The sequence below is a fragment of the Eubalaena glacialis genome, chromosome 20, assembly GCF_028564815.1.
Source record: "Eubalaena glacialis isolate mEubGla1 chromosome 20, mEubGla1.1.hap2.+ XY, whole genome shotgun sequence".
NCBI classification, from domain to species: Eukaryota; Metazoa; Chordata; class Mammalia; order Artiodactyla; family Balaenidae; genus Eubalaena; species Eubalaena glacialis.
This window is the reverse complement of record NC_083735.1, coordinates 21,146,027-21,169,031: the sequence shown is the minus strand read 5'-3', so window position 1 is coordinate 21,169,031 and position 23,005 is coordinate 21,146,027. Positions and strand designations below refer to the sequence as shown.

General features: G+C 34.7%; 1 protein-coding gene across 3 annotated transcripts in view; it reads right to left on the bottom strand.

Moving 5' to 3' along the window:
• Positions 1–3,409: 3,409 nt before the first annotated feature.
• The window catches only part of SGCZ (sarcoglycan zeta), a 329,058-nt gene continuing 309,462 nt past the window's right edge, over positions 3,410–23,005 (bottom strand). For all 3 annotated transcript variants that reach the window (XM_061177331.1, XM_061177333.1, XM_061177332.1), the window contains 3 exons: positions 21,447–21,519; positions 9,771–9,894; positions 3,410–3,604 (listed from right to left, as the gene is read on the bottom strand). In XM_061177331.1, coding sequence (XP_061033314.1) covers positions 3,410–3,604; positions 9,771–9,894; positions 21,447–21,519 — 392 coding nt within the window. The remainder of the gene's footprint in view (positions 3,605–9,770; positions 9,895–21,446; positions 21,520–23,005) is intronic.

Sequence of the window (23,005 nt, the reverse complement as noted above, 5' to 3'; positions counted from 1 at the left end):
TAGTTTGGCGTAACCCTCCCCAAGAGAAGTAAACGGTGACCAAGATAATTAAATATATTTCTTAAGGTCACATGAGTAGGTAGAGGGACAGAAACACAACTGGAACTCCTGGCTCCATTTTCAGAGATACGAAGCACTGAAATCTAAGGTTTCCAGGTTAATGTAAAATATGAAGCATAAAATTATCTTAAATTCTTAGATAAACAGTTTTGCACCAGATTATACAGCTGATGGTTCATAATAAAATAAGAGAAAAAAAAGTAGGACCAAGAAGTACAGAATAGAAATTTTGGAGGAAATTTGGAAGTTTTTTCCTTTTGGAAGTGTCTTACTGAAATATTCTGAAAGAAAAAAAATAATTTGTCCTTTCTGCTTCTCTCCTTTTGATCTCAAAACATGAGTGCAAATACTTATCTGTTTGTCCATTTTCAGCTAAGAATTTAAATGCTAGGAATGCTGTCAGTCCCCTTCCTTCTCTCTATCCTTCCTTCCTGCCTGTTTGCCTGCCTTCTTCCCTTCTTCCCTTCCTGCCTTCTCCACTTAAACTGGATACCAAGTTTAGGGTCCATGTAATACATTTGAAAGGAATCACTTTTCTGAGTTTAATTTGGGAAAAATGAAATTTGCATCTAAGTAAACTGCACTATATGTATTTTGTAACACAAAAATGGTACTGGAAAAACAGATAATGAATGTGTTTGGGTAGTCTGCAATTAAGGAAAGAAACTCTGTATCAGGAAAGAATCAAGCCTTCTTTATGAGGAAATTAAGGACCTTTCAGAGCAATCCTCTGTGCCTTTAATAGAAGCCCAAACTCTGAGGCTGAGTTTATACTTAGATTCTAAGGAATCTAAAACAGCCAGTCAAGTAATTTAAACCACCCATTTAGTGTTGAATAGGAAAGCTATCTGTATCACTATGCTATTTTTTTTACCACACTGAGCAGATATTTTTACGTCATCTAGACATAGTCTAAATCTCTTATACATTTCTTTTGAATTGTGTTTATAACATTTCAAAATACATGTGAATTCAAAATTTGACAGCCCCTCACTGGAATTGTTTTTAACACTTTCATCTTTTCTCCTCTCATGACATATAGTTTAAAATTTCGATGGCCCCTTTCACCTTCTATAATATTTGCTCTTGGAATTAGAACACTGTTAGAGCTGGAAGGAATCTTAAGAGACCATTTGATTCAATGCTTTTGTTGCAAAGTTGAGTAAACTGAAGCCTGGAGATATTCCCAGACTGCCTAAATCAGTTTACTGATTAGTAGAAGACAGAGCTGAGAGTAGAAACAGGGCTAATCACTAATCAAAAGAATTGTTCCCATTTGACTAAGAAACTTTCTAATTGTTTTAATTTAGGGATGTTTAGAACTTGGATATGTCTCAAATTAATACATAGCATTTTCCTAAAAGGTCTGTACAGTGATTAGCACCCATAATTTATCAAAATTTCTTGTGTTATACTTCGTGTGAGTATTATGCAAAAACCAATGGGAGGATTTCTCATAGTAACTTCTAATGTTTTAGCTTAAATAAATTAAACTCCTGTGTTAGGATATGACTTTTTAAGCAATTGCACATCTTAATTTTTACTCCAATATTGACTTAAGGTTTTATGTAATAACCTCCAAACACAAGTTCTATTTTAAGAGTAATAAAACTGCATTAGTTTTCTGACTTTTCTGCTGAGTACAGAATACATTTAGTGAAATGGAGGTTTTTCAGGTATTCGATGTGTTACATTATCCCAACAAGAGAATTCTGGTCAAACGGTTCACTTTGTTGCTTGCCTTACTCAGATTTCTTACTTTCACTAATCAGATTATTTCTATAAATTCCAGTCTCCCACTTCACCCTGTGCTGCAGAGTCCTGAACTCCAAAGATTCTACAGTCACGGACCTCCAAACTGAAAACTTCCACACACCCGTAATTGTGTGTGCATGGGGGAGAAAAAGACGGACTGACGTGTGAAAATTAAAGACTTACCTTAGAGTAATCAAGTCATCTTCCCAGAACAGGAAATAGCTAATACAATTTTATGTTCTTGGGTTCTATAAGGTGCGAGAGTTCGAGTTAAGGAGTGTTGTAGTAAACGCGTGGGCAGTATTCTGGAGTTACTTATCAGCAGCTAATTTACAAAAAGAAGCATCGGAGGACGGAAGCAACTATGCTCTCTGATTCGGGGTAGCTTAACAGTCTAACAAAAGTAATCAAATATTAAGAGCTGCAAAGGAATGTGACTAAATTCCTTAAAATATGAATCTAATGGAGTAAACACATTTTCAACACGTTCGCTAACATTTGTATGTCTTACTGTTTAAGTGGGGATTTTCACTTTAATTTCTACCATCCTTAAGTCTTAATCTCCAATAAAAAGTACATAGATATAATTCTGTAGATGATATTCCAATGGAAAGTGAATTCATTCTCAGCATTAGGCATCACAGTAGTTTTTATTTATTTAGAGGATGTTTGAATTTTAGCAGTCCGAGTCAAGTATAAAGTGAATGAAGCAAACAAAAATTGTACTCTTAGAACCTAGTTGTAAAGGATATCATGTGAATTTAAAAAAAAAAAAAGATCTATGGATTCCACACCATCGGTAGGCCCCTCTTAATCCTACCTTATATTGCAATAAATTAGATGTTTGGTTAAAAGCAAATACGTCACATGCAATAGCCAAGTACATACTATATAAAGCCATTCAGATCTGACAAATGATGGTATAATGGCATTATGTTAATTCTGTAAAGATTCTATTGCTGAGAGCTTTCAAAATTACCTAATGTACCAAATTCTAGAGTTAGTAGACAAAGAGTAACAACACATTGAATTTAAAGAAACAAACAAAACTCAGGGTGGGATTCTGTCTTGTCTTGTTAAAAACCATGTATTGAATTTAATTTTTAGTAAAGCAAGCATTACATAATGCTTTAAAATTTTAAAATTCAGGGATAAAAGTTTACATCCAAAAAGATGAATGGAAAATTGTGCTTTCAGACTGTAGAACTAGTTTTCTTACAGGGTTACCCATTTCATCTTGCCATTGGATACTGGGAATTTCATCTATGTCATGTATGTGTGTGCAGTCCACATCCAGGTCCTGCAAAAATCTAAAACTGTGTGCTTCACTTCATGTAGCAAAGGCACCTATGTTATTTTCCCTTCTGAGCAAAAGTTATGATCCAGTTTTCCTGCTGAAGATGGTTTTTCCACTGTTCTGTCACTCACACTCTCCGTGTTGAGCAGGACAGAAAATCCCTGCTTACGCTGGAAGGAGTTGCTCTGTGGACCGTTTGGAGAAGCTCTGGACTGATCACGAGGGAAACGGAGCAGAACTGTGAAGGAGACGGACGGGCACAAAAGGCTATTCTGGTGTGAGGAGAAATCAGGCAGTTCAGCTCCACAAGCAGACGTTGCTACTGGACTGACAAGTAGACGCGGCCCCGGCTGGAGACAGGTACAGTTTGCCGTTGGGGCAGACACACAGTTCATACACTGTCTGCCGAGAGTGCGAGGAGCTGGGTGAAGAAGAGGAGAAAGAGCCGGTCGGCAGGTTTCCCAGCCGGATGGTATCCGCATTCAAAAATATCTAGGGGGAAAGAAATTGCATTTTAATTCCTTTCAGCATCCTATATTCTTAAGAGCTTTACAGCATGGTCTAATAAGAAAGACCACAGGACAACCAATTTTGTTGGTTTAGCTGCCAAACCTTGTTGAACCAACAAATTGCGTGCCTACGGTACAGCCCAAACGCTCCGCGGCTACCTGAGCCTTTGAGACACGGTACATCCTGAGAGAATGCCCTCGAAATGAAAAGCAAGATTGTATAATCTGCTTAAGGGGCCAACCCAGTTATTCAGACACCACAGAAAATGAATGATTTTGACTGTCTCTTAATTTAACTTAAACATGCCAGTCTAAAGAATATACAAAGAAATAAGGCTGTTTATGGAGATGCCGTTAGTGAAGTGATGGGCAATTAATTAAAAAAATTTTACTCTCTGGTTTAATTTTTTTTTAAATACTCATAAAGTCACGTTGACTCCCAATCTACACCAAGTAGATAATGTGCACAGTAAATAACAGATAATTATTAGATATCATCAGGTTTGAAGACTCCATGAAATATATTACCTGTACTTAACACCCATGTTGCTAAATCTTCTAACTTGCAAAATTACTTCACTTATTCCAAATCATGGACACAACACTTTCAGGGCCAGAGATCATATGGTTTTGACATGCATGGGGAATGGTCCAAAGAAAGGAAAATTGGATCATGAATTTGAATGAGCAAAGAAACAAACTCTCTCTAGCTATGTCTTGATTCTATTGTTATGTAGCTAATTACGGCCTAAAGGCATCTCTAAATTGACAGGAGAACCAGAGAATATTCCATTTTCTACACATTTGCTCTCACCCAAGTCCTAATCATTTCTTACTAAGACTCTTGCAATAGTCCCCTAATTGGCCTGCCAGTGGCCACTCTTGTCCTCTTACAGTCTATTGTACATGCTGTTGGAGTGAACTTCTAAGAAATGCAAACCAAATCATGTCCTACCAGCGCTCAAGTTTCTCTAACGGCCTCCCACCATGCTTAAAATGAATCTAGATTCCTTTCCACGGCCCACAAGCCCTGTATGATCTGGCCTATCTCTCTAACATCACTTCCTATAATTCTTCTTGCACAAGCTCTCACATTTTCTCAAACACACCATAACAACCCTGGCCTCAGGGCTTTTTAACTCCTCATTTTCCTAGCCTGAAAAACTTTTCTCCAAATATTTATAAGTGGGGATAGATATTAACAGGGTGGTTAGAGAACAGAGGTAGGAGGGAGATTTCCCGTTTGCCTTTTTATGCTTTAAAATTTTTTGAAATATAGGAATCTATGGCACACTAAGAATAAGCTAGAAAAAGAATTCCTATACCATAGACATGTATACTTTAGATTAATTTTAGATGTGAGCATATTTGTCCGGATCTCTACTAAAAAGTCACCCTCTAAAAGAGGACTTTCCTAACCATCCTATTAAAGTAACACAAATTCATTAATCTCTCCTTAACAGCTTTACTTTACTCTGTAGTAACAATCTCTTCCTAACATTATATTGTGTATTTGTTCATTTATTGTTTATTTCTCTTACTTGCAAGTAATATCTATGAGGGCAGGGCCTGTCATTGGTTCAAGACTATAGAACAGTGCATAGAATTGTGCCAGTACAAGTTGCATGAAGTAATGCTTTTCCTTCACCTTGTACATGTCTCTCTCCTCTAGGGTACAATTCTCACCCCCCACCAAAGCCCAGTTCATCTGCTTCATCCTCCACAGACCTTTCCCTAGCGCCCCAAGATGGAAAGACTCTTCTTATTTGGCTCTCCTGTAGCAGTTTATTATTAATATCTTATTTTGCTCATCACTTGGTAGCTTATTTTATAGTCATATTGATATATTACTTTCCCTAATAAACTATGTCCTTCTTGAAGGTAGAATTGTCTGAATTTTTTTATAACTTCACAGTGCTTGACCCTGCATGTACAGCTTCCATGTAATACAAATAGTTGTTGAATAAATGGATAGATTATGAAATAAAAATGATTGCATTTACCAACAGTATTCAAAGTTAAGAAAGCATAATTAAAGTTTTTGTTTGTAGGTATCGAATGTTGAAATTTATTACTTCATAATTTCTTCTAGGTTAAGTGACAGGAAAGCAAAGAGAAAGGACTTCTATTTTTTTTAAGATGAATTTTTATTTTTCTGATTCGAAAGTTAAAAGTGCACAAAACTAAGTAAAAAAAAAAAAGACAACATATTTTTGGGGTATAAATGCTGGGCCTCATTTCTTCCTGCTCTGTGTTTCCATGATGAGGGACATCAATGAGTGTAATACCAATTGCTACACCCTGTGGGTTCTTTCACTCACTTCTCCACGGGGGAGGAGGCATGATTCCTCTTACTGGCTGAGTTTGACAGAGAAACTGGGCTTGCATGGCATATATCCCTTTCTTCCCTTCTGCTGAGGAGTTGGCATGCCTGCAGAGAGTAGATATTCTCAAGCTTCACCAATGCCAAACGTATTATAAAGACAAGCTCTGGGACTGTGGGGTTTAGGTCTGCATATGTGGAGGTTAGTTCATGCTGAAAAAGTGTTAGGAGCTGGTGTTTTGTCCAAGAAACCTTGTGACGTAGACAATAAAAAATGGAACATGGAAAGCTAAAGAACATGTGGATAAGGAGGCTCATGTAGGATTAATCAAATGACTGTAAGATATTGTCAGTGGTTCATTTCTTAGTAAGCACAGAAGCAAGTGTTACTGGCAAGCCCTGGTGGGTTTCAGAGGCTTGCTGACACCAGGCCACATTGCTGGGTTTTATAGTTTGGAACTGATTGCCTTTCCGTTGGTGTAGCCTGACTGAATAAATGTGGAGAGTAGCTGTTTTTATACAGGTAGGACATGCAGGTGGCAGCCTCAGAAAGCAAGCCCAGCTGTGGTGGCCTTATCAATGGAGTTAGCCTTGAATCTTATGGTATGTGGCCTGCTTCAGTTTAGCTATAGCTGTGCCCTCCAGCTCTCCTATCCATTTACGGGTGACTCTTGATCATATTTGGCTATGTGGCAATACTTAATTCCATCATCTTCTGAGATCCACATTGTAGCTTCACCCATATATGGGAGGTAGATTTTTATTAACAGGTAAATTAAAATGAATGGGGCCTTTAAAAAGAGAAAAAGGGGGTTAATTATATGGGGATGGGTGATAACTAGAACTTTGGTGGCGATCACTTTGTAGTATATACAGATGTGAAATTATAATGCTGTACACCTGAAACTTACACAGTGTTATATACCACTTTTACCTCAATAATAATATAAAATTATAAAAGAAATAATAAAGGAACAAAGAAAGGATAAAGAAGGAATATAAATAAAATTCTGAATTTCGTAAGTTAGCCTCACAGATATAACATCCATCCATAGAAGGATGAAAGATTGAATAAATGATGGCTTTACATTTAAAAAATAAAAAGAAAGAAAAAGAAAAGAAAGGGGAGAAAAAATATTTTCTTGGTCTGAGACAGAAAACTAAGTTACGAGATAAAAAGGGGTGTTGTATATTGATTCTTTCCAACCCCACGTTGCTCAGCTTTTCCAGGCTTCTGCAGCTTGGACGGACTCCCTCATACCTCTTTCTGTTCTGCTTAAGGCACTTACTATGACACTGCTCACTTTCCAACTTCTAAAATTGATATTTCTATTCCATATCGTCCTATAAACCATATAATCCATTTGTTGTGAAACTCTTCCTGGTACTCATAATGACACCCCTGAGCTTTTAAGTCACAGCCCATTGTCTTCTCTCTACCAAGAATCCATTTATTCCATTCTTACCTGTTGAAATCAGACCTATGACTGTAGTAGAACATTTAATCAGTTTGCAAGATTAAAAAATTGTGTCATCTTGTAACATATGTTATTAAGTTATTGCATTGCATATGCTATTATAACTTTCAATGTTTTACCTACAATTGTCATTCATGTTGTTTTCAGAGCTGAATTAGAAATTCCTTGCAATACGGTGTCTGAAATGAATGAAACTTCTGCAGTGCAGAACTTTGTGTGCAATTTCATTCTTACTTATTTTGGTTACCTCAACACCATGTTTGCCCTGATCTTAATTAATTTAAACACTACCTAAGAGTAGGGACTTTATATTTTTCTGTATTATTTAATAATTGGTGGATCTGCCTTTCTGTGGCATAGTCAATGAAGCAAAGAGAAAGATTTTGTATCATTTCATACTTCTTCCTAGAAAAATTACATGCTATTTCATTCTGATAGAAAGTGCTGTGCTTTTCTGTATATTTATTTTATTAATATAAAAAATGGCCACAGCTGAAAGCTTTTGGCTGTGACTTATTTACAGCATAATACTCAATTCACAATTAAATGCTAATCTGTAATTGAATTCAAGGATTCTGCTGATACTTTGAATAAAAGAACATAAGTAAAGTGGTGCATAAATAGAAGCAGAATGGAGATTAATAACCATCAATATTTATTATGAGATGATTCATTATGAATAATTTGAAGGAAATGATTAGCATGATAAAAATGCTTTAAAAAAGATGTGAGATATTTAAGAAAGATTTCTCTCTTGCTGTGGTAGACAAAGTATTGTAGTCTGCAATTGTAGTGGGAAGAAATCCTGAAAGGTAATATGGATATATGTTTTCAATATTATAAAACATATTTCTAGATTATTTAAGCTGTAGTATCAGATAAGATGCTAATGATCCTGGCAATAAGTTTGTTTATAAAAAGGAAGCCAAATGTGTAATACAAATTTATCTTGAATCAATAACTGAGATACTGGTATAAAGGTAAGAAAGGAACATCCTCTTTTTGATTCTATTAATGTCTGCCCTCATATTTACATCTGAAGAGGTCCGAAATGTTCCAGAGCATCACTCTCAAATCATCCTTCCATGCTTTTTCTTCTCAGCTTGACCTTTATAAACTCATTAAAAAAATAAATAAGCACACGAAGGAAGAAAATATTAAGGGAATTAATTGGTGGAAACAGCAGCACAACAGATTTAGACCTTCAAGGACTTTGGGAGTTGTGGTAAAAATATACAGAATCGAATATGTATTATGCATAAGGCTTTGAAATAATGAAGGTAGAATTAAAAACAAACAAGCAAACAAGAGAGCAACTACCAAGATGTCCAGGCAGATTTGGAAAAAAGCAACAGATGAGAATCCTAGAAATGAATAACAAAATTGCTGAAATTAAAAGCCCAATGTAGGGATTGAAGAAGAGATGAGATATTGAGGAGGAACCTGGCATGTAGATCTGAATAAATAGGCAGAGTGAGGCATAGGGCAATAAAGAAATAGAAATGAGGAAGGAGAGGCTAAGAGATCTGGAAGGTGAGGGAATGAAAAGACATAACATTTCTTCAGAGAGTCTGAAAAAGGCCATAGAGAAAAAGGGGAGAGGGAATATCTGAAGACGTAATGCTGAGGAATTTCCAGAATGGACAAAAATGTGATTCTGCAGACACAATAGTCACAATGTATACAGCAAGTAAAGGAGACAAAATAAATACCTGCCTATCACATTCCAGTGAAAGAATGGAAGCCCAAAGACAAAGGGTTCTTTAAATCAGGCAGTAAGAGAAAGAAGAAGATCTTTAAAGGAATGAGGACAACAGAGTTTAAACAGACTCTTGGGTGAAATAAAGCAACATGGAAGAAAAACAGCATGTATCTCATCTAGGAAATAATTGGGTGAAATAGCAAAATAAACTTTTGGTTTTTGTTTCCCTTTTAGAAAAATATAGTTACTATTTCTACTGCAACAAACACACAAACTTTCAAAGCACTTTTTGGAAAAACTTTTTGAAGACCAAAATGGAACAGAGACAGCAAAGACTGCCTTCATTCTGGGTATTACCTTGATATTCATCCCATTCATCTGTCGATTTTTGAAACTGCAGGAACTTAGATGCCCCACTTATAAATGACTTATGAATGAATATCTTTCAGTAGAAAATAAATGGAGCTTTGACTTATGAAAATAACATTAGGTTTACCCAGTTTCATATTTAAGAAGTATTAATATTTTCATAATTTGAGCCCTCTTATGAAGTAGTTCCTTCTGTTTCTCCTGGAATCATATGCATATAATTTGAGAAGAGGCACCCTCCGCAGTAAAAGGCCAGTGTCTACACCTCAGAACTCACCTCCCCCTCTGTGGACTGCAAATGGAGCTCCTTCCTGCAGGCAGCCTTGAAGTCTCCAGCTGCAGCAGTCACCTGGACCCCCCGGGGAGCTTCCATTATCAAGGACCTTGTTGGTGATTCAAGCCTTAAACAAACAAACAAACAAACAAACACCTTAATATTGATAAGAAAAAAAGTTTACATTGGACTCAAAGATAATGCTGGTCAACTAAAACAAACAAGCAGGCATAAATACAAATCCTTGCCATTTCCAAAAAGAAAAAATGCTAAAATGAGTTTTAGAAAGATTTTTGATTGCTTTATCTATTTTTTGGCTCTTTCTTCATTTGTTAGCATCAATTATTTACTCTCATTTGTATAATGATTTAGTAACAGTTTCTTGTGTTGTTTCCCTTCACAATGCACATGAAAAGTAGGTCGTGGTAGTTTACTAGTTTAAATCTTTTACACATTTTCAATATTAATGATGGAGTCTTAAGAAATACATTTCTAGAAAGTTAGCATGAAAGTATCCCTCAGTAAAGAGTCCTTGTCTTGCAAAGATGAGAGAGTTTTAACGAAAATCATTAATATTGCAAACTTCCAAATGTGCCCAGTCAAAATTCTGTAAACTAAAAAATTCTCAAGGGACTCTTTACACTTCTAGACATTAATTAAAATGAAGACATAAGATATTTCCTACATCACCTGACCTCTATCGGCCCAAGAAAATGTCCACAGAATGAATGGCATTAGTCTGAGAAAGAAAAATTAAATGAGGGGTGATATACAAGTGTTTAGATAGCTGTGCCTGCAAAAAAGATAGTTGGGAGGCATTTTCAAAATTATCTCCAAATATAAACCTAGAGAAAGAGCAAAGGAAGGCAAAATACAGAAGCAAGAATATAGTCGTAAAAAGCACTTGGTGTGATATGAGATCTTATCCTGGAGTTGATCGTTTTGGATAATAGCTTGCTCTGGGGCTGTAATTGCCTGTGTTCCTCGTGACCTCGGGACTTCAGGACAAGAGTCCCTTCAGGCTCACATTCACCATCATCCAGAGCAACTGGTCTCCTTTGAGGCTACAGTCCCAGTGTGGTTTTTCAGAGAGAACCACACCAAATAGTTTGAGCACTGAAGATCAGCCCTCTCTCTCACTAGTAAAGTTGAACTTAAACACGTGAAAGTGATATTGAAGGACTAGAGCCAGCATTTTGAAGAAGTGATTTCAACACTTAAAAATTTTTTTCACTCACTAAAGCAACTTTGAAACTTTCATCCCTATAGGCCTTTTGGATATCTTCATAAAATCTCTGGAGGGTGAGGTTTTGAATATATATATTTTAAAGAAATGTCGTTTGTTTTTTTTTAAAACACAAATTACACGTTTTCACAGAATATTTGAAAACTTCAAAAAGAATCACCCATAATTTTTTTCATTCATAATCCTTATACTTTGCACAGAGTATCTAAATTTCAAAATCTGAATGTTTAAATATATATTTATAAGTGATGTCCTCTGATACACCCACAAATATTCACCATCTTGAATAATATATCTGTGACCATTTCTTTTTCCACTTGTTATAGACCATTTCTATAACATTAAATGTAATTACATAAGTTTGGGTATGATTGAACCACTCAATCAGAAGTCAGATAAGAACTTAATTAACATGAATTAATGTTCTGAAACATTATGAATCTGACATTGAAGGAAACACAACTTGTAAGCGGGAGGAAAAACACGCTTATTTTATCAAATAATTGATATGGTTTAGTTTGTTTCCAAGGATAAGGGGTTGGGATACTTATATATTTGACAGTAAAATATCTGTATTAAGTGTGAACATTTTTTGTACTATATTTTTACCCTATTTCTGCTAGAGCATTAAAATATAGTAAGTGCTTCTGGGCTTTTGAGTTTTTCCCTTCTCATCCTTACTAATTATTTAATTTAAAAGTCTTAATTGTCTTCATCTTCATTTTAGACCTCAGGTACCCATTGCCAGTCTTGCTATAGAGTGTTTTGCTAGCATTGACTTAGAGGATCCCTATTCAAAGAGGCAGTAAAGATGGAGAGCTGGCTAGACCTGGGTTCAGGAAAGTGAGCCAGCAGCAATAAATTTCAGTTTTATCATCTCTAAAACTGACAATTATAATGTTTTCTTATAGGATTGTAAGGAATCTCTTAAATTGATTAAGGGAAATAGCTATGTAGTGGGATAGCAGTTTGAAATGTATGGGATTTCCTCCCCGTCCCATTTCCTTGCTTCCTTTGCCATTCCCCGTTCACTAAACATTATCCTTTGCCAAAAATGGTGGACAATAGAGCAGAGAAGCTGTTAAAGATATTTTGTGTTTCCTAATGTTACAGACATTTTGAGTTGAAAAAAAACCCTAGCCATTTATTGTGTTGAAAATGATTCAGCACATAAACAAAAACAGAGAAGAAAACCAACATCAGTGAGACCTTGTTGTTTATTTCACGAGTTGGAGAAACTGTTTTCTTGATTCACAGGCTAGAGAAGATTTGGAGAGAAATAAACAGAATTGGTCTTGAATGGCTCTCTGTGTTCTGCTACCTGAGGTCAAGTCCTAGGTTGTGGGACCTTTATTCTTTAGGTGTTAGAGGTCTGAGGAGAGAGTGATATTTCAGGATAACTGAGGACAAGAGACCACAAGATCCCCAAAGGAGAAAAGAGTGGTGACTTGCAGTGACTGAGGACTAAGTGACGGTAAGAAGAAGAACATCTTGGCAAATGCCAGTTGGATCATGAGGCTAACAAGGACCAAATGTCACCCCAAATGCTTTGGCAGTGTAAGCGTCTTGGTATAACGATGCAACCCGAGGGAGAAAGAAGAGAAGTGAATAGACTGGGGCTTAGTTTCTGATAGTGAGTACAATGGAGACCATACATGTAAATTAAAGTTTTACAGGAATATTTTCATTTCTTCTACAGATAATTCTGTGCCCTAAGACAATATATACCTGCCATATATATATATACATACATACATATATATGTGTGTGTGTGTGTGTATATATATAAAACCTATCAAGGGGTAAAGGGGTACATAAAACATGTTATATGATATATATAATATATATAAAACTTATCAAGGAGTACATATATATATATATAACTTATCAAGGGGTACAGAAAACATAAAAAACATGGCAATTTTACAGTATTGCTAAATCCTTCAAGTTCTGAAAGTGATAGACTGAAAGTGATTAAGACTTTGAATTAAACAGGCTTCAACTGTATGCTTTGCTAATCTTGATAAAATTAAAAGTAGTGATCACTAAGAAATGATATACATTTTATTAAAAAGAGCACTGTTTTATATATTATCCATCACTCGGATGAGTAATATACACTAGGAACTTTAATTATGGAGAGCGTGCAGATAGAGTATATAATAAAAATTAATTAGATCATTTGGAGGATTTCATAATTCTGTTTTCAAAGGAACATGTTGTGGTATTCAAATATTTCTTATGAACATGAAAATTAAAGTAAGCTGCAAACTAGTTTTTACAAGCTTGCCTGACTATTTAGCATAAGCAAATAAACTAAATTTTGGGTAGCAAAAATTTCATAGCAGGACTACAATGTATATGGAGACCTAAAATCTTCAGATTAACACTACTGTGAATAGCATAAATTTAGTGTGAGCATTTACAGATGCATGTATTAACCTGAATCATCCAATATCAATATTCACAATTACATGTATACTTACATTTAAATATTACATTTACACACATTACCTACCTAGAACTGCCCATTGTCTCTAGGTCTATCACTTGGTGAATAAGGAAAAAACACATTTTTCACAAGCGGTGTGCAAATTTTGTTCTATATTTCCATCCAAACTGCAAGTGTTAAACTCCATGAATTCTGACAATAAGAAAGTAATATTTGCATTTAAGCACAATGAGGCACTGTTAAAAGGTTTTGAAATCAGGTAAGCATATGATCATGATATTAACTATCCAAAGAACATTATAGAAAAAGTAGATGTAGACACAAAACTTAAAATATATAAAATAAAAAGTAGACATCATGTTACCAGTTATCCCAATTTATCAAAAGGATTTGATGATGGTGTAATAATATATTTCATTGACTATTTTATAAATAATATTTTCCCAGGCTCTTACTAGAAGCGGGGTACTTCTAGAGGCTATATTATAAACTGCAGGATATAGAAAAAGTACTTCCTATATGTATTAAAAGTGTTGCTGCATACTATGAAGCAATGAAAGTTATTTCCAAGAAGCAGTCTGGGAAATTCAGGTATAAACTCACTGAGAATTATTATGTGCAAGAGTTACATCAATCTAATGAAAGAATTAAACATAGGACTTTGAATAATAAGCTCATAGTTTCTACACGAGTTCTACTAGAAATTTTAAATCCAGTTAACCTCACTGGGGCTCAGTTACCTAATAAATAAAATTACAGCGCACCTTAAACATAAAATATTTTATTCATTGCAGAACATCATTAGGTCTGTTCTTTATTAGTGTGTTAGCCATATATTTATAATAATACACTAAAAGCTATTTTAAGGAAGGACAAGAAAATTTAAAAATAAAATCCTCTCTCTTAGTTTGGTCCTCCTCCCTCTGTCCCTAATGTGCAGTGTGCATCTCCATTAAACATTAACCAGAGCGCCTCAAAGGTGGGAATGCCTGCCTGCTCCACAGAAAGATCTTTTTCTTTTTTCCTTTCTTCTGACACTAGCTATGCAACTTCTTAAAAGAATAGCATTCTTTCCCAGATCTGTAGGGGGTCATAATGACTTGCTGTTCCCTTTGTACGATGCTTACCTGGGCTGTGAGTCTTCGGTGAACTTTACGTAAAATACCAGTATGCTATTTTGATGTATGATCCTTTGTCTCGAAAATGTACATGACTGTGCTTTCCACTTCTGACAGGTGGAACAGTTCTCAGGGCTTCTGAGAGTCTGTCTCCTGGATTATAATCCTCAATTTGGCTTGAATAAAATTCCCTTTCATTAATTCTTCTTAACTTGATTGTTAACTGAATTTTCCTCGACAAAGAGTAAAATGATACAACCACTTTGGAAAGCTCTGGCATGTTTATATAAAACTTAACATAGCCAGATACATCCCAAGCATCTTTCAATTAGGAAAATGCATAGATAAAATATTGTATGTTCATATAATGGACCAGCAATAAAGCAGAAGGAACTATTGATACAGACAACATCATGAATGGCTCTCAAAAACATTATGTGGAATGAAATAAATCTTACAAAGAAGTACATCTTGTATGATCAATTTATATTAGTACTAAGTCAGTCTAATCTAATACAGGGTAAAAAAAAAATGAGAGTAGTTTGCTTCTGGTGCATAGTGGTGGGGGTTTACCAGGAAGGAAATGAGGGAACTTTCTTGAGTGATGATAATGTTTTATATCTTGACAAGAATTTGGGTTACACAGGTGTATGCATTTTTCAAAACCCAGCAAATATGCATTTAGGCTTTGTGAATGTCATTGCATAATTATTTTACAACAAAAGGAAAGAAACTGTAAGTGATCTTGGATACTAGTTAATGATGTACATGCTGAAGTGATCAGGAAAAGTGTATAGATTTATACAACTTATGTTCGAATGCATAAAAATTAAGATATTCTGGTGGATGGACAGTGGAAATGTATACATAACTAAAGACATATAGAAAAATGACACTAGGAGAATCTAGCTGGGGGTTATATAGGTGCTTTCTATAAGATACTCTCAACATGTAGTATGTTTGAGAATTTTCATAATACGATGTCGGGAAAGAAAGTGTGTTCACAGATCTTATAGGATTATCTTTTTTTTTTTTTGGTAAAATTTGTAGAACTGTATACTATGAAAATCTAAATAGGAAAACTGTTAATTGATGCTAATATTTGACTGTTATTGACTGTATTACAATGCAATAAAGATATTAAAGACATACAGGGATACTATAAAAATATGTAATTCCTGTTGCTAAATCACTATATTAATATAAATGCTATATTATTCAAAGTCTGTATTTTACAATTATTTCCAGGAAAGGAATACCTAGAAAGGACATCAGATATTCTTTACTTTACCTGAAAATTCAAGAGTTTGAGGTATTCCTGGATAAAAATAAGCTCATATTTATACTTCCGTATCATGAAAATTCCAATATATCAAAAATAATAAATATATGTAATAAAATTCCAACAAAATTCTCAGTAGAGTCTCTTGAAACTTAAAACTTTATGTCAAAATATTTTGAGAGGAAAAATATGTGTGATAATTACCAGATTTGTTAAATGAAGATAAAGTAGTAGATTTTCCTTTTAAAATTAGAACTTAATATAAAGGTATTTTAATTAAAAAATGATATCAAAATTAGAAATGGAAATTTGGTCAATGAAACACAATACAATCTAAAACAGATGGCAAGTATTTATGAGAAGTTAATATTTGACAAGTTGTAGCAATCATTGTGGGGTGGAAAATATGAAGTTATTTAATAAATGATGCTTAATTAATTGACTATCCATAGTGAAGAAATAACATTAGATCCTTAACATGCTCTGCAAGAATAATTTCCAGTTTTATCTATTCAAAACATAAAAACTAATAAATTATAGACTGTAATTTTCAATAGAAAATTGGAAGAAAATTCAGAACATAATTTCCCATTTTATTTACTCAAAATATAAAACTAAGAAATGACCTGGTGTACAAAATAAACAACAAAATTAGAAGAAAAAAACCAGGAAATATCCAACTCTAGAAAAGGCAAACCTTTGAAACAAGACTGAAGCCTAGAAATCATAAAGAAAAATAATTTATATAGTTTACAATGCCAGTTTTTGGTTGGACTGGTTTTCTCCAGATACCCTCCACTTCTCAAATCAGCCTAGAATCCCTCTAGAATGTCCTGGGCTCAGATCTTGGAACTCGAATCAGACTAAACCTGGATTTTCTTCTAGAACCATCTACTAAGTAGACTTTTGGTAACGGAGTATCAACAGTTAAATGATACCCTGTTCTCTTTTCCATGCAAATTCTCAAGCTTCCACTGAGGAGGGTTTACAACATATACTTAAACTATTTATTTTATTACAAAATACTTTCTAAAAGGCCTGTTGAAAAATGAAGTCCACATGTATTGGCAAAACTTGTGAATTTCTATGCAATTAGTCACTGGAATTAGTGAAGAACAATTGTGTTCATTTTTATAGCATTATAGTAATCACAGCAGTGCATTTCAGAGGAGCTTTTATAGTGGGTACACAGGGATTATAGTAGAGAGAAGGATTAATGTTGAACTCGAGTCACTCTGCTGACTATTTTTTCCAAGCAATTCAGTTTTGGTGTTTAGATACCGAAGCCATAACAAGATTTTGTTTTTAAGGTGTTACATAATTTTCAAATTTGAAAATGAGTGACCTAGATTTCCAGAATTCTCAACATTCTGAGAAAATGATTTAGACTTCTCTTAAACTAAGTTGCACGATGCAATTACTAAATGGAAACTTAAGCAGAACTTGAATATCATGTGCCTTGTTCTTGCTAAATATTTAATACAGTAACAGAGACAGTTGGCACTCATTATTTGCCATTTCAAGGATGAAATAAACGGAGAATTGCACAGAAAAGTGTTTTTAGAAAAAACAATCCAATGCAAACTGTGACCTGAACATATATTCTTATACTATCTTACCACTTTTACTGTCTTATCACTTCGGGCTACCCTGAGCTTTTTTCAGCTGCAAATCACATTGTTTTTGTTTCCACCATTTGTATTGTTTCCTGCCCACTTGCACACCCCTTATGGTCTCTTCCTGCAAATTAGATCAAACAAATCCCTAGGTCAATTTTTGCTCCCTGTTCCCATGACTGGAAGTGAAGGCAAGCTTCTCGTTATCCACATTTGCTACAAACTCTAATATACAAACATACATAGAATGAAAGAATAAAAGGAAGGAAGGAGGAAAGAAAGGGAAGGAAGAGGGAAAAGGGGAGAGAGGGAGAGGTATGTGGAAGGGAAGTGGGGAGGAGAAAAATACTACTTTATTACCATTTTTTTCTCATAGGTGGAAAAATACCAGTAAAGTATTTTACCCCTTTATTGACAAATTGTCTCAGGGAAAAATCCTTACCATTTAATAAATGGTGGCTTTTCCTTGAACACGGGAACTATGTAAATCAAAGCTATGTGTTTCCAGAGATTAATTTGGAGCCTGTAAACCTCACATTTCAGTTTTAAATTATATGCATACAAGAATGGAAATGATGAAAAGATGCCAATTATGTCATTAAATAGTAACTCATTTTACTAAACCAAAGTCTAAATTCTTGCCTTATTCTTGGAGCAGTTAATAAAACTCAGATCCAAACAATCCTTGGACAATGGGCATTACATTATAGATTTTATCACTTCTCACCAAAGAGGGCAGAAATTCTATTGAACTATAATAATTTAGCTACATATTAATTTAAGAAAAAATAAAAAGAACATTTATACTTGGACTATTTCAGGCAAAATGCTATGATGTCCTTACTATTTGTTGTTTAGCCTTTTAACAAATAAGTCCCTGCCGAAAAACAATATCACCTTATATAAAAAAAATTAAAGAAAATCTACACCTGTATTGTTAAAATGCACATGAAGACTAGCACAGACCTTGGCACATAGTAAGCATTCATTAAACAGCCGTTGAGTAAATAAATTATAGCAATCTACTACATTTCCACACCAAAATATTACCTAAACTCTACAGTAAACTTTTTGAAATGTTTCTTTCTAAAGTCTTTTATTCTTGACAAAAGCAAAATCAAAGACAACATGGCTTCTTACTCCCTAAATTACATTTTATTTACTTGGTCAACTGATGTCACCTTGTTGATTAGACTTAGGTGTCAACTAAGGGTACTTCTTATTGCCCTGAAAGGAAAATTGTCAGCAAGACTTGTAAGGCTCTCCTCAGACACTGCTTTTAATCTTCAGTACACAAATGAATAATTGAATAACCTCATCATTACTGTGCTTTGCTTCTGCTTCTGTTTTGGAATTTAGATCAGTACCACTCATCTTGGGGGCTGCCAATCTGCTTTTAGCACTAGCAGCTAAGCCTTGCTTAGGTCAATATTTAAATAATTTATGAATAATTAGAAAATAAAAACTGGAGACATGATATACTAATTATAATTTAATTCACATTCATACTTATGAATGTTGAGACATGTCAGTAAAGTAATTAAAATAGCAGTTGGTTCTTTTTCCTTTTTTGGCAATAGGCTTTTCATAATGAAAATCTGTGAAACGAGTACATAATTACTAAAACGTTAGAAGTAAAAAAAAGTTTCTTTTAGAACTTAGTAACTAAAATTTTTTTATTGAATGAAACTCTGGTATCTATGTTAAAACACAGCTCAAAAACAGTTGGAATCAATGTTAGTCACGTGTCTTAGTAATACAAAAACAAATGACACCACATTCCTTATATACAGGCATTTAGCATCCTCATTATTCAGTTTTACTAAGTTTCAGTAATTCACATTAACCAATTATAATAAAACTATTATGTGTGAGATAGAGTGGCTGGCTGTTATTGAACTAAAGGTAAGCAAGGAAGACGTAGATCCCATTCTAGTGGCAACACAACCTTGTTAAGTAAAGAAGGAAAAGATAATTTATACAAAAATGTAGAGGTCCTAAATGAGAATAGTCATAAATCAAGACTATAACACACTATGAGACACTGTTTTCACATATTCTTCAACCCTCCTAAATCCTTGGGGTTTCAGCATAAAGTAAATAACTATTATATTTGTCTTATTAAAAAATGCCTGATCACATGAAGAGGGGCACCTTCTCCTGTTATTCTTAACTAGCTTGTTTGAATCTGGGCTACTCAACTAGTGAAAAACTGAGTTTTCTTAAGGAATTTTATCATGGAACTATAAAGGTCTGCAATATTTACTGTTGTAAAAGTATGACTTTTTAAAAATAAATTTATTTATTTTTGGCTGCGTTGGGTCTTTGTTTCTGCGCGCGGGCTTTCTCTAGTTGTGGCGAGCAGGGGCTACTCTTCCTTGCGGTGCGCGGGCTTCTCATTGCAGTGGCTTCTCTTGTTGCGGAGCAGAGGCTCTAGGCATGCAGGCTTCAGTAGTTGTGGCACGTGGGCTCAGTAGTTGTGGCTCGTGAGCTCTAGAGCGCAGGCTCGGTAGTTGTGGCGCACGGGCTTAGTTGCTCCATGGCATGTGGGATCTTCCTGGACCAGGGCTCGAACCTCTGTACCCTGCATTGGCAGGCGGATTCTTAACCACTGCACCACCAGGGAAGTCCAAAGTATGACTTCTTTTTTAATTAACATTTTTCAACTTTATTTTTCTATTTTTATTTGAGCATTTTTTCCACTCATCCAAATAGGAAGGGCTGAGCCTGCTCTTTATGAAATAAAACGGGTATTTTGCTTAATATTTTATTGTGTTTCAAGACAAAGACTCTATCTCTCAGGTTAATAATCTAATTCAGCTTTAAAAATGATTTTAAATATGTAATTTATTTTTTTATATCAATATGGGTTGTCTTTTTTCATATCATAGCAAATGGACATATATACACTACCAAATGTAAAACCGATAGCTAGTGGGAAGCAGCCGCATAGCACAGGGAGATCAGCTCGGTGCTTTGTGACCACCTAGAGGGGTGGGAGAGGGAGGGTGGGAGGGAGGGAGACGCAAGAGGGAAGAGATATGGGGATATATGTATATGTATAGCTGATTCACTTTGTTATAAAACAGAAACTAACACACCATTGTAAAGCAATTATACTCCAATAAAGATGTTAAAAAAAAGATACCTATTTGAAATTAATTAGAGAAAACATCTTTTTTTATTGGCATATAACATTGTATTGGTTTAAGGTATACAACATAATGATTTTGATAAATGTATATATCGCAAAATGATTAACACAAGTTATTATAATAGGTATAATTTTATATAAAATATATAAAGTATATATTAAATATATATTTATTGAATTAAGAACAATAGATAAGTTAATAGATTTTAGTATTTCAACTTTTATCAGTGATTGCCATGATTATTCTGGGGAGAATACCTTATAATTTTGTCCTCTCAAACTGACAGATGGAGCTTATTCCACTGGAAATATTAGATTGAGGAGTGTATCACAGGGCAATTAAGTTCTGCCTTTTACTGACCACTGTTTACATTTGTTTCTGATTTCCCTCTACCTAAGCCTCCCTGACTATTTATAACTTTCTCTCACTCTCTGCCTCCCCTTTCTTTATGCCTATGCGTGCCATATATTTCATTATCTATATCAGATTTTCTGAAATCCCTATTTGTATTAGTCCTCCCCTCAACATCCTCATAACTGCCTTTTCTTTTCTTTTTCCACACTCCTCCTGTCCGATATGTTTATTTTATATCCATTGTATGTTTGTAAAGGAAAAATATACAGAAGGACAGAATAATAACTCACATTTTCTTGCCCTCAATGAAATATCTGATTATCTATTTACCATGTAGGCAGGGAATGTCAATTCTTTATACAGTTACGTAGCATGTTTTCTGCTTTAGTTCTTTATATATCAAGGACCATCATCAGTGGTGGAAACAATGACACAGGTATAAATGCCAGGACTTACCTGAGGTCTTGGGAAGGTTCTGCTCTGATGTGAGGTGTTTCGACAGAGTGCCCGAACACTGCTCCTTCAGTGCCTGAGGATAACGTGAATCCAGGAGTCAGTATAAGCAAGTGGACAGACACACTGGTTTTCATTACTACTGTTATGCACCAAATATTCTTCTGAAAATGGGACAATTGAAAATAGGAGTACAGAAAATAAAAGAGAACAATTGGAAAAGGAGTTTAAGGTAGTGAAGGGCCAAGGAGGGTAAATCTAAGTTCCACCGTGTTGACCCTTTTTAAGATGATCTTCTTTATAAAAGTTCAGACTGAGTGAGAATTTTCACCTTCTGATCATGGAACAAGATCCATTTCCTTCCCTTTTCTTTATTTCCAGGTAAGTGAATTTGAGGGAGGGATAGGTCACAATATTCAGTTCTTTCTACAAGCAGCAAAGCTTGAATGAAAATGTGGAGAGTGAGCTCTGATGTAGTATAGTATTAATTGTTTCAAGACATAGGTCCATAGGGTATTTAGCAATTCGCCCACAAGCAGCACTAGCCTTTAGTTAGAGTGATCATCGAACTACAGAGAACAGGGCACCTTACTTTGACCTTTCTGGAATTAAGGCTCAATCTAAAACCATGAACGGCTTGAGTTCCTTAGAGTGGACTTCACCTGGGATCATAGTTATCTGAAGAGGTCATGTGCTCAGGTAGTTGAATGATACTCTATCTAAACTTTCATTTATCGACTCCATTTGATTTTCCAGATTGACAGAGCTTTTTCTAACTTAACTGAGCAAAATAAAATGATTTTCCTTTCCAAAAATCAAATGCAAAAACACTCGTTAAAGATGATGAAAAAACAGCCTTCTTTTTTTTTTTCTTTTGTAATTTTACATAAATGAGATCATTCCCTTCAGAATAAACTTTATTTTCTTTTGGTTTAATCATCTTCAAACATCTCGGTGTAAGAATGTCATGGCTGCTCCATCAATGGCCCCAACACTAGCTCAACAATACAATGCAAATAAAAAATACAAATTTTACACCTACAAAGTGAAGCTTCTTCTACTTATCATGAAGAACAATATAAAATATATTGATTCAATAAGCAATGAAAATATTGCCACCAGGAAATTAGAGCTAACATTTAAATTCCTTAAAAGTAAGTGTATATATAGGGAAATATGCTAGAATCACCAGAGGACTCCTCTACAGAAAACAGCAATGCAGATCTTGATCTTGAATCACAGAGGAAGAGGTTTTTTTCAGTCTGTAACATCTATATTATGGTTCTAAGGGTAAATGTACAAGGTTCTGCTCCAGTAAATTCCTTAGACTGCAGATTTCAGTTTATAAGCTAAAAGCTATCCACATTTGTTGACCTCTTACTGGATTTTATTAGTTGCTGGTGGTTTTTTTTGTTTGTTTTATTTTTTCCTAGAGAGGACATGTAAGGCATATACTGTTTATTTATTTAACTGTTTTCACAAATTTAGAGCAATTATTTCTTTAAGGAGTTTGCTCTTTCAGTATTTTTTAAAATATTTTATTTCTGTGAGTGGACAATTCT